This window comes from Sus scrofa, chromosome 4 (assembly GCF_000003025.6).
Source record: "Sus scrofa isolate TJ Tabasco breed Duroc chromosome 4, Sscrofa11.1, whole genome shotgun sequence".
Classification (NCBI taxonomy): Eukaryota; Metazoa; Chordata; class Mammalia; order Artiodactyla; family Suidae; genus Sus; species Sus scrofa.
The window spans coordinates 66,491,572-66,504,248 of record NC_010446.5 but is presented as its reverse complement, the minus strand read 5'-3'; the positions used below and the strand labels follow the sequence as shown (position 1 = coordinate 66,504,248).

Genomic DNA, 12,677 nt, shown 5'->3' with positions numbered 1-12,677 from the left:
AAGAACAAGATTTTGCCATTTGCAGCAACATGGATGGATTTGGAGAGCACTGTGTCAAGTGAAATGTCAGAGAAAGACAGATACTATATAATATCATGTATATGTGGAATCTGAAAAATATAACCAACTAGTGAATATAGCAAAAAAGAAGCACACTCACAGATATAGAGAACAAACTAATGGTTACCACTGTGTGTGGGGGGAAATATAGGGATTGGGGTGAGATACGAACTATTGGATTTAAGATAAGCTCAAGGATGGATTGTGCAGGATGGGGGAAATAGCCATTATTTTGTATAATGGTAAATGGAGAGTCACCTTTAAAAATTATATAAAACAAAAACTTTAAAAGAGCTAAACATGCAACTACCGTATGCCCTAGCATTCGTACTTTTGGGCATTTATCTCAGAATAATGGACACCTAACATTCACACAAAAACATGTACCTGAATGTTCATGGCAGCTCTAAATAGCCAGAAAGCTTAAGAAATCCCGGATGTCCTTCAGTGAGTGAATGGTTATAGAGAAACCGAAGTATATCCATGCCATGGAATACTACACAGCAAAGAAAATAAGTGGGCTTTTGATACACACAGTAACATTAATGAATCTCCAGGGAATTACACTGCATGAGGAAAGCAAATCCTAAGAGATTACATACTGTACGAGTTCATTAGTATACATTATTGAAATCAGAAAATTATAGGAAAGGAGAATCGACTTGTGGTTGCCAGAAATGAGGGATGCAGAAAGAAGGGTATGGAGGAAGGTGGTGATGGTTAGAAAAGAACAACATGAGGAAACGTTGTAGTATCTGATCTTGTCTGAACCTTGACTGTGGTGATGGTACTTAATACACAAACCTAGGAAAGTGCTGGAATTGTCTGGAACCACATACATGGAGAGGCACGCACACATGAGTCCAGTTAAAATGAGAATCTAAGTAATACTGAAGAACTGTATTATTGTCAGTATCCTGGCTGTGATATTGTGCCATTGTTTTAAAAGATGTTACCTTTAAGGGAAACTGCATAAAGGGTGCACAGGATCTCTCTCTCTTATTTCTTACAAGAGCATATAAATCTATAATTGCTTCAAGGCAAAGAAATTCAATTAAAAACATAAGTAATATGTTGGAAGACACCTTGAGATTTTTGGTAGTCCTTCTCCGCTGGCGGTCTGTCAGCAGAGGGCATTAGCATCCATCCATTGATGATCATTGTCTGAACAGTTACTACATTGGTGGTTGCCTAATGGTGATTTTCTGATTCTGTCATTCCTTCTGAATTTAACTAGTCTTAACCTGAGGGAAAGAGAAAGCTTTTTATCCACCATTTGATTTTGTTTCCCTTGATCTTCTCTCATATCCACCCTAACTTTGAGGTGAACTAGTGAGGAGCAGCTGATTAATCCTTGCCCGCTGACAACATACAATGTCGTTTTGCCATTTCCAACCTCCTTTAGGTAAATGCTCAGTCCTTCCTGGTTCTCTCCTCCAACTTCCCAGGACAGTGTCTGACTGGAACACTTACATGTCCACATGGTAAATGTACAGAGTTTTAAAAACTGTCCCAAAGTTCTCTTCTCTATAATCCGATTTCTTTCTGTATCATCGGGCAGAGGAAGAAAACGGTAAATGTCACCCAATGAAAGGAAAAGATGGATGAAGAAGAAAAGGAAGTACCATTAAGCCTCTGTAAAAGCATTCAGGAGACAGTGTTGAGCTTGGCAGTTCTGTTTAAGACAGGTTGAAATGTTCTATCTGTGCCCTGAAACTTAACTGTTTTTTTTTTTTTTTTATTTAAACTGAGCCTCTTCTGTGTTTTAGGCTGCTAGGACTGGGGACAATGTATATAACTTCCTCCTGCCCATTTGCCTTCCCCCTGGCCGGGCTTTCTGAGCACTTTTAGAGAGACTTACCTCTTCTTCCTTCTCTTCTTCATCCATCTTTTCCCTTCATTGGGTGACATTTGCCATTGTCTTCCTCTGGGTGATGATATGGAAAGAGATCTGATTATAGAGAAGAGAACTTTGGGACAATTTTTAAAACTATGCACAGGTACCACATGGATGTGTAAGTGTTCCGGTCAGACACTGTCCTGGGAAGTTGGAAGAGAGAACCAGGAAGGACTGAGCATTTACCCAAAGAGGCTGGCTTATCACAAGGAAACTCTTCCACATTTCCAAAGACTCTTAGACTGGAAGACTCTGAGAAACATTGAAATGCCAATTCTGGTTCTATCCCTTCTCCTACCCTTCCTATTCCCACTTCTAGGCAGCATGATAGGACAAGTGAGGAAACTTATTTTAAAGTTTTCATTTTAAAAAATCTTATTGTATATGTTAAAGTAGTTATCCCATTACTTGTGTTTTGCTCAACATGCATTTTTTTGTAAATCAGGGAATTTCTCATAATGATCTGGACTTTCTACCTCCTCTAATAAAATTTAGAAAATCCATTAATAGTGAGCTTTAATTCCCACACAGCAACAGTTCTTAGAAGCTAGTCAGCACCTCCTTTCTTAAATGGACCAGGTGTCTGTCTGTCCTGTTCTTCACATACACTCATCTAGGAAATTGTTAATGAGGTATCAAAGGATGTCTTAGAAAGAAGGCAGTCTATATTTCCATTATCCTTGGGGAAAATTTTACTGTGCATACATTTGCAAAGCAAAATAATTGAAAATTTGTTTGTAGATTTTCCTTAGTTACCACAGCTAATTGATGATGTCAGCATCAATGAAAATGAACATTTACTGTTTCTTCAGCTTAAAAGTGGAGCCCAAGACTAAAGGATTAAAACAGCAGCAACAGCGACATAAGAAACTTCTGGCAGCAATGCTCTCTCAAGATTCTTTTGAGTCTGTCCATAGCCCCACCCCATCTGTAGCAGAAGAAGATATTGATAATGAAGATGATGCAATGGAATTGCTGGGTAATTTTAAAAATTAATAATTTATCTTTTTCTTCTCTGGTATTATAAAAATGTGTAGTGGTTAAGAGATTTTAAAAGTTTTGAGTAGTTTTGTCTTTAGGGGACAGAAATCATTTAACACACACTTTATAGTAGACTTTCATGGAGTTGCATGTAAGAGTTAAGCTGAAACTCCCTGAGCATGTGAAGTACTTAATGCACTGTATTTTTGGCTTTGTATTTGCAGCACTTACTTCTGACTACTTATTCAAGCTTTATTTTCTGCACTTGTGACACAAATTCAAGTCTGCTTTATTCTCTGATTATGATTGCCATGATCACATCTTTGTCTATAAAATGTATCCAAAATACACAATTCAGCCCAGATTTCAAGATATCCCCCTATTGTTTCAAGGATGTTTTAGAAAAAGCAAGTTAATTTTAAAGGGGCATATAGTAAATTAATGTTTATTTGTCTTCCATAAAGAACAGGAAAATGTGCAGAGATTTCAGTGTTTCTGTATCTTCTAATGAAGTAAATATGTTTTTTTAATCAGAAATCTCTGCATAATACTGTTTTTAAAATTGAACTACCTTTTTGTAAAGCCATTTTTTCAAAAAAAGGAAATCTTATCTCAGAGCATGAGCTAATATAAAGCAATGAGTTTTTAATTCAGTTATATTAGCTGTGCTAATCTAAATAACTAGGTGAATTTTCAAATATTTTGTAACAAGATACTAGAAAATAAATAATAAAATCATTTGAAGGCTTCAAATAAGTTTAACATATAGAAAAAAAGAATCCTAAAAATATACAGATGTTTTTAAATTTACTTTTTTTCTAAACTAACTTCCTGCATTTTAAATATTTATGGCAGTAAAATACTATCATTATAATAAATGGTATGTCTCCATGCCTAGTCCTACAAGGTGTTATTTAATCAATGATGGCACATTCACTGATACTTTCTGATGTTATAATAACTGCATATTGCAAGACTATGTTATAACACTTTCAGTTCAAGCTGTTCATCTTTTTTTTTTTTTTTTTTAAGAACAGTTAAGTCTGGGTGTTTTTTAAGGAATCTTATCAACCCACCTCCCAATCATTAATGTGGCAGATGTGCCAATGGTGGTGGTGGTGCCTTTATTCAACTTCTGTTCATTCAGCAAACATTTACTGACCACTAACCATGTGCTAGGCACTGGGCTTGGTCCTGGGGATGTAAAAAGAAAATAATTATGGTTTCTTTTTGCAGGAAATTTTACATTCTAGTGTTCAAGATAAAAATTAATTATATCACTCTAATAATTTTTGCTATACGTGCTAATTTGATTAAGCATAAGGTTATACATAGGAATAACATCTAATTTAGAAGTATAGGGGGTGGTAATAGGAAGTGTTTCCTAGAGAAACTGATTTCCTCTAGTAAGTCCCAGAGGCCAAGCAGATGTATTTCGGCAAGCAGAGCGTGGTCATTACCCTGCAGTTTGCTGTAGTGGGAATGGACTCTTGCAGTTGCACTCCATGACTCTGCCTGTGATGAGTTCCTTTGCTTCTGTCAGTGACAGTGGAGGGAGCAGGTCTTGAACCGTGACTGTTAATGGATGTTGTCTATAATAACATCAGTGTTGGTGTGTTGGTCCTTTGACCTTGGGTTGTGCCAATATTCTGTCTCCCTTCTTTCCTTTATATGATAGCTCATGGTCAGTTATATCCACATGAAGGCAGTTATACTCAATTTTGCAAAGAGAATCTTTTGAAGAGTCCAGGCATCTCTGCATCACTTTGGGATTCCTGATAGTCTCAGGAATATCTCTTTAGAGTGGCGGAACTCATTTAACATGAGTAGTATCAAGGGATTCTTTAAGGAGACTCAGGTGTCCACTCAGTGCTGTCAGCTGTAGGTCTCAGCTCCTCTGTTTTGAAGATTCTGGTTTCCTCAGCTGAAGACCAAAGCATTGGGTTTTGGAGACTACCTATTATGAGCAACTAATAGCTGGTCCTCAGTTTATACATTTTAAGCTGTGGTTTGAGCACATTTAAGAATGAGAGGTAGTTGGAGGTTTGGACTTTCTCCATGAGTCCACATATGTTTGCACAGGCTGCTAGTGGTGTACTAATGCTGGTCTCTAGTTTACAAGATTTCCCTGCACTGATAGAAAACGTTACACATCCACTATGCTATGCCCTAAAATAATTCCAAGTGCAGCCCTGTTGCCTAGTTGTCTCAGCGAACGGAAGTCATATAACAGGAAATTTTATCCAAAAATTGTTTTGCCCAGAAAATTCATCAGTTAAGTAAAATATTATTTGGATATGAAATATATTTTGTTTTTAAGGCCCTAATACTCCTATCCATTAATATTATTCAATTATTTAAAAAACTAAAATATAGACTCAGTTTTCATCAAAAGTAGTATATGTAAGCTATGACTTACAGTGTTACTTACACCTTAAGGTAATGAATGACTCGTCTTTTGCAGGAAATCAAACAGATGTATGTGAATAATTTCAGTTAATGCCAGAGCTAAGAATTTTTCAGTCATGGTATAGTAATGGATGAATATGTGAAGTATGGGTATGAAATAAAATGGTCAATAGGTTTTTCAATTTTAACACCTCACTTCTTCAACATTCATGTATATCTCTTAATAATTTCATTGGATTCAATTGATGCAATACTCCTACATGAATTTAGAAACTATATAGTATCTATCTAACTAGTTATTTTAATATTAGATTTACATAATTTTGTTTATTACTAAAGACTTTTAAGATAATAGTCTTGAAACTCTGATTCCAGAGAAACATGTGATTAACCATATTTAAGGAAAAATATAAATGCTAAGTTCTTGAAAATTAATTTGAAATCAAATTTAAGTACATGAAATCATTGTAACATGCAACAGAGACATCTGATATTTTAAGTATCTTTTTGAATCCACAACATTGTCTAGAATGAATTTTCTGTGGCTTGTTCGTTTTAAGGATTTAGCTTGTCATTGTTATCCATACCAGGTACCAGGTATAACTGGCTGAAAATTTTATTTATTATGCATGAGAAGCAGTCTATATACTTTGTGAACCAATAAATAAGTAAAAAGTATAATTTTTAGTTAATGTTAATATAACAAAAGATTATTCTCAGTAAAATTGGTTGATTGGAAGGAGAAAAAGCTTTTAGTTGAACGAGTAGTAGAACTGTTAAGTTAGTAGAACTTAACTTAGTAGAAGGGTAGTAGAACTATTGACCCTTGTTTTTGTTAAGGAAACCAGCATTATTAATGCATACTGATTAATATTTAATTTTTACAGTTTAATTGTATTTATGGATTTCTCTTCTAAGGCATGTGAAAATATTATTATATGGCATCTATAACCTTTTAGTAGATTAAATATTTTCTGTAATTGCTTTGAATACTACTTACACATCATAGTGCAAAGGTAGCTTAATATGGAATTAATGTATGCTAGAGAATAAAATATCCAAATTTGTGGAATTTTAAGAGATAACAATTTTAAGCACCTCTGAAATTGGTGCTATAATTACAGAAGATATGGAGTAAGATATCTGCCAGTTCATCTGAAACTAAGTAGTTCTCAACCTCAAATAAAGATAGTCTCAGGTATTTTAGTAATTGTGCTAGAAATTCATCACAGTGAATAATAATGTGAATAATTTACTAAAGTCTGTAAGTTTTCAAAAGTGGAAACATAAGTTAAAGTGGAGCAACAAGAGGTTTATAAAAATCCTTATGTATTTTTCATTGTTAGCTCTCACAGAAAATTTGAGCAACTTCATTACTTCAAAAGGTAGTTCAGCTTGTAAAAGTGAGTCCATATTCTTTCCATTACATAGACTTTTCATTTTATTTTTGATGAAATGCTAGGTGCAATTATATGTTTTATTATTCTCTATGTAATTTATACTTATTTTAAAATGTTATCAGAATTATTTGACAGCTACTTTTCTTACACATTTTAGTGTGGAATATTATTTTAGAAAGTTTTTTTTTTCAGATATTCTCAGAATTGATTATGACACTAGTATATAAAAATCATGTTCCAGAGATGCTAAAAAAGACAATAGCGTTAGTCATGCTTTGTGCTTCCTGGTCTCAGCTTATTTATAATCATATAAAAATTAAAAATACATTACTGGGAACAAAGTGATTGTGAATATAAACTATTTTAAATTTAATATAATTATACTGGCATTCTTTGTAGGATAGAGTGATTGAATTTCTAAAACCCCACTATCTTTCCAAATTATATAGAATATAAACTTAATTTTCTAGAGGCACTCCTTACATTAAGGTGATCTTTTGGCAAATTCTTTTGTGTTGTGACCAATCTTTGTAAGTAAGCATTCACTATCTTCTGTTTTGTTTTTGCTTTTCTTTTTTTTAAGTTGGATGCTTCTTAAAGCAAAAAACATTCATATTTACATAATAAGAACATGCATTTCACTTAATGAGAAATGTGTACTGTTACTCTATGATTTTTTTTAAAAGGGAGAGGTCCTTTAAATGTTTTTTAGAAAGTCTACCTCCTTATCTCTGTACTTATTTTTTAATGATCTAAAGAATGTGAAATGGTCTAAAGCCCAGGGGAACATTAATACAAACCTTATCTTCATCTTTGAGATTGAACATTAGGTGCATCAGGGTGACAGAAAACTTTAAAATGAGGATTCTTTGTGGAAATGATTCTTGTAAAATTCAGAGGACTTTCAAAAGTTAAATTTACAGATCCTTTAATATTGTCTGTAAGATTGCTTTAAATACTGCTTGGAAACTCATTCAGCACATACCAAAGTAACTTTCTGTAGAATTACTACGTATTTGAGATTAAAATATCCAAATTTGTGGGTGTTAAGACATAACAATTTTGAGCACCTCTGAATTTAGTATTCTAAATCTAGAACGTAATGAATAAAATATCTTCCAAATCACTTAAATATAAGTAAATCTCATTTTTAAAAATTAGATATTCTCAAAAATTCCATTAATTTTACTGACAGTTGATTACCATAATTAACTAAACATTGTAGAAAACCTGCGCTTATCTTTTAAAATGTTCACTAAATTAGTAAAGCCAGGATATAAGTACACAGATGTGTAAAAATATTTTTCACATGCTAAATATTTCCTCCTATTGAGCCATGTGATATATATTGTAAGAGAAATTCTATGAAATACTTCTGCTATAGAGTTTGTTTTACATTTCTGAATTCTAACTTCATCTTGCTTTACTGCTGTTGTTGCATGCACAAATGCCAGCTTCATTTGGGGTTTGAAGTGTGGCATGAGTAGAGTTGAATAGCACAGTGCTTGTCTCTCTGATTACAGTGAAAATGTGAGAAAATCTATTCAAACACATTATTTCAGTCAACAGCTATCATGCATCTGCTATGTGAACAATGCTAGAACATATTAGTATACAGCACTAAGAATATTATGCCCTTTGTTTTTCTAATTACCTTGACCTCTTTAGGCTTTAAGAGAACAATGAATCTAGTGAATGTTGGCATTTATATAAAACCAAACATTTTGTAGGTCTTTGCCTTGGCTCTTAATTAGTCCATTAATTCATTCATAGGTTTATTAATTCCTCCACTTACACAGTGACTCTACACATTCCTGCGAGTTCAAATTTGCACAAATGCAGACATGTTTCATGAACTGTTAACTATTCAGGGATAATTCTTAAGATTTGGTTTGCTTGAGAATCATCTGAGAAATTTATTTAAATACCAATTCCAGTGGCCTTTACCCCCAATTTTTGTTTCATTAGATTTGGATAAGCCCACGAATCAACATTTTTCAACAAGAATGCCCTTCCTCCTTTCCTTCAAGAGATTCTGTTGCAGATGATGCATAGAACATACAGTAAGGAGTGCTAATCTTAGTGTAGTGAACTCTTTTATTTGTTGTCATATATTTTGAAGCAAGAGAAATAGAATATTAGTCTAATTTTTACAGCAGAAGGAGGTTGGAAATAGAGGTTTCTGAGTTAACCAGACTCTTTTGAATTGTCTCTTGGAAAGAAGTCTTGCAAAGATGCTATGGGTGAAGCGGTTTGTGTTACCTTCATTATCTCTGTCTTCCTGCCTGATATATTTATAGGAGCATTTGAAAAATGAACTGCTTAAAGTAGACAAATAAATGAGTGTAGCATAGACCTGAGGACATGGTTCCAATCAGCTTCTATTTTATCATACTATCACATTAAATCTTTCTTTAGGATTTTTACTTTGCTTTCATTAGATGTGATTCAGCCTCCTTCACTGCCTTCTAGAGGTACCTGTTTCATGTTCGGAACTGCGTTTGTGCTTCATTCTCTTCAGTCTTCATTTATGCTTCTTAAAAAAAATCAGCATGCGCAGATAATAACTAGGGTTTGTATGCAGTGAGTGCCTTTTAAATAAATATAAACTTGCATGCCACCAAAAATAAATATCATCCCACATAATTTTCTTGTATGGTATTTTATAAGAAATGTTGCTTTTTTTTCCTTTAAAATTTTTTTCCAATGGTAAAATTAGATCAGCATAACAGAATGAAGTCAGTAGTTTGAAAGGAAAATTTAAACCCATGAACAAATTATTGACAGTTGTCCTTCCTCTCAAATATGTACCTGTGTGAAAATTCCTTTATTTTAGAGAGAGCTGTTCTTAGTATATTTATGGGTGAGTTGTTTAATACACACTTCCCCATTTGAAATAAATTATAAATTGTTCGACATGCAACATTATGTAAATCAATGTACCTTTTCATATTTAGGCTATAGATTTTCACTGATTAATTTGCAAAGGCATGAGCCACATTGGGAAGTGGTATATGTGGTCTGTGGTCAAAGCACTGGTCTAGAACTCTAAGACCAGCTCCAGCTCTGATGCTGCCTCTTGTAGCATGTCACCTGAACTACAAGTAATTAGTTATAAAATGCAGGTAGCAACATTCCTGTTGGGAATAAAAATGAGATGTTCTAAGAAGGGCTTTTTTTTTTTTCTTTTTGTCGAGCCAAACAAGAATATTTGAAAGAAGGCACTGGAATTTATATACAAAATTTTTCTTCCAAATAAGGTTATAACCTCTAACTTACATACATGTTGTCAGGTTAAAAGCAAAGGTAGAAAAGAAGCTTTCTTTAACATTGGGGAATTGCCTACCAACAGTAAAAACTGGAGTTTATCAGAAGACAGTAAAATCAAAGGCTTGAAGAGAAAGGAGGTAAAACTACAAAGTATTTGCAAGCTGTAATATTTGCTGTATCACTACAGAATATTCCATGTATTTTTAACATGAATATTTATGTAAGGGCAAATGTTGATGTGATTTGGTTAAGGATATAGAACAAATGATTACACTCTCTTTAATTTTTCCATATAAGTGTTTTTTAGGAGGAAAAGAAAAATGTCCTTTTCAGTGCATACACATGAATGTCCACTAGCAAGAGCTGGGCTGGGAGCAGAAATAGGAGGGAGAGACAAGGAGGAGATATGTAGAACTAGAAATTTGTATTTTGTGTTTACATACTTGTGTGTAAGTAAAGTCTTACATGTGTTGAAAAACTGAGATTTTAATTATATTGATAAGGATTAAAATATTTGAAACAGTACAGTTTGAAGGTTTTACATTAATTCTTTGTATAAACAAATCACAACCAAATTGAAAATTGGTGTTAAATATTTTTAGGGTTTTGTTGCTTTTGAATTAACTTGCCCATTTCAAATACTTAATAAAATGGTGATGTTATACTTCAAGGTGAATTGTTTAGCTGTATGTATGTAATGATTTTCATATGATTTGACTGAATTAATTTTGTACTCTGTGTAAGAGCCATTTGAAAGTGGTACAAAATCATGACTTCACTGTATTTTCTCTTGGTTGAAAATGTGCAAAGAAATGCATTTTAACATCAAATACAATAGATATTAAAGAGGCATTAAAACTCTTCTCTGAATTGTTTAAAACTTCTTGTATAACTATAGTAACCTGTTTAGATTTTCGTGTTGCAATGCTACTGACATCTTATTTAATCCTCTCTAAATAGAAACGTTAACATTATTGAAGTTGAACACTGAATATGTATTAACAGAGAAGTCCTTACAAGATTTTCCAGTTTTCAATATCTGAAAACAGTAGTTTTAATGAAGTTTCATTCAAAAATTTTAAAGGTGTTTTATAAAGACATTTTTCAAAATTTGAAATTGATCCTATAATATGAATTTCTTTTGGAATGGAAACACAATTTTCTTTTTATGCTTAATGTTCAGTAATTTCAGAGAGGAAACATTCTTAATGAATGGATTTTTTTAAAAATTATTCTAAAGATTCTAAATAGAAGAATACTAAAATACAAAATGGGGAAAAATATGACAGAGTTCTAGTGGAAGTAAATTAGATAATAGTGACATATCTTTTCAATTTTTTTAGCTAGTTGCTTTCTGCAAAAGATGATTGGGTGCCTTATATTGGTATAGGACGGATTTGCTTATATAAGAATATAAACTCAAAATTACATAAGATTTTAATTTCTTAAAAACTTATTTTTTTAAGAATTGTCAGAAGAGTGTTCATTAGGCCAGTGGTTTTTCATCTAAGTGCTGTCATACTTGCTAGTTAATGACTGACATTTGTTTTGACTCTGTATTGCAAGAGTTTAATGTAGAGTATTATTAATATAATAAAACAAAATTGAAATTAACCCTATGAGATAAGTTTTATGGAAAGGTAATTTAGCATGGTGTTAGGAATAACAGTGGCACGCGTGAGCTTTGTATTCAGTTATTTCTATTTGTAGTTTTCACTATTGCCCTTACTAAAGCTATGATTTGAGAACAGTAACTTCCTTCTTCCAAATATAATATCCATCATCAGAAAAATGGGAATTATAATAATACTTATAAGGTTTTGTGAAGATTAAATAATTTTTATAAAGTGCTCAGTATATCTGATAAAGGATTAGACCTAGAAAAAACGATTTGTTACTGTAATTCATATCATTTTTGTACCATTCCTTTTCTGTTTCCAACCAGCCCACGAAGTTTTAGATCATGTAAAAAAGAAAATGAGACCATAGGATTTTGGCTTTAGGAGTTGATTAGTCTTTTCTCACAGTGTATTAAAAAGAATCTTGGCCGTTTTTTTCCATTTTAAGACAGTACCCCATTATAAGAGACTATTGTAATGTTCCTATTTTTCTAATAATTTGACTAAAGGAATTATTTTAAGCAATATTAAATATTAAAACTTTTTAAAATATATGAAAAGCTAAAAACATATCTTTTTTATGTGTTACTGCCAAGTTACTGCCTCCATGATTAATAATCTTGGACATTCTTAGGTCCTTCTATAGCATGAAGATGTTATCTGGCTTATAGAAACAAAGACTTTATTGGCCCCATGAATCTCAATTTTTGATGGGAATAAGATAAGCAGCATTTCACGATTAGCTCAAAGAAGTAAACATTTTCCAAAGCTTGTACAGGCTATATGCATTTTTTTGTATTATAATGCATTATTTTGTCTTCTCTCAATTCATAGAATTCACATCCAATAATAAAAGGAAAAACATCAAGAGAGAAAAGGGGAGAAACTTTTTTTCTTTCATTTTCTGACCCTGGCTGCAATCTGATGTTCGTCTTCGCTTTTTATGGGCTTCAGATGATTATGATCTGAAACTCTCAAATAGTATTGTTAATATCTGATACTGTCCAATTTCTAACATCTTGGTGGCTGAGTTAAGGAATT

At 32.8% G+C, this 12,677-nt stretch overlaps 1 protein-coding gene across 1 annotated transcript in view; it reads left to right on the top strand.

The window, feature by feature from the left end:
• Positions 1 to 12,677, top strand: part of C4H8orf34 (chromosome 4 C8orf34 homolog) — a 361,598-nt gene that overhangs the window by 133,245 nt on the left and 215,676 nt on the right. The window contains 1 exon segment of the mRNA XM_021090806.1: positions 2,770 to 2,936. Coding sequence (XP_020946465.1) covers positions 2,770 to 2,936 — 167 coding nt within the window.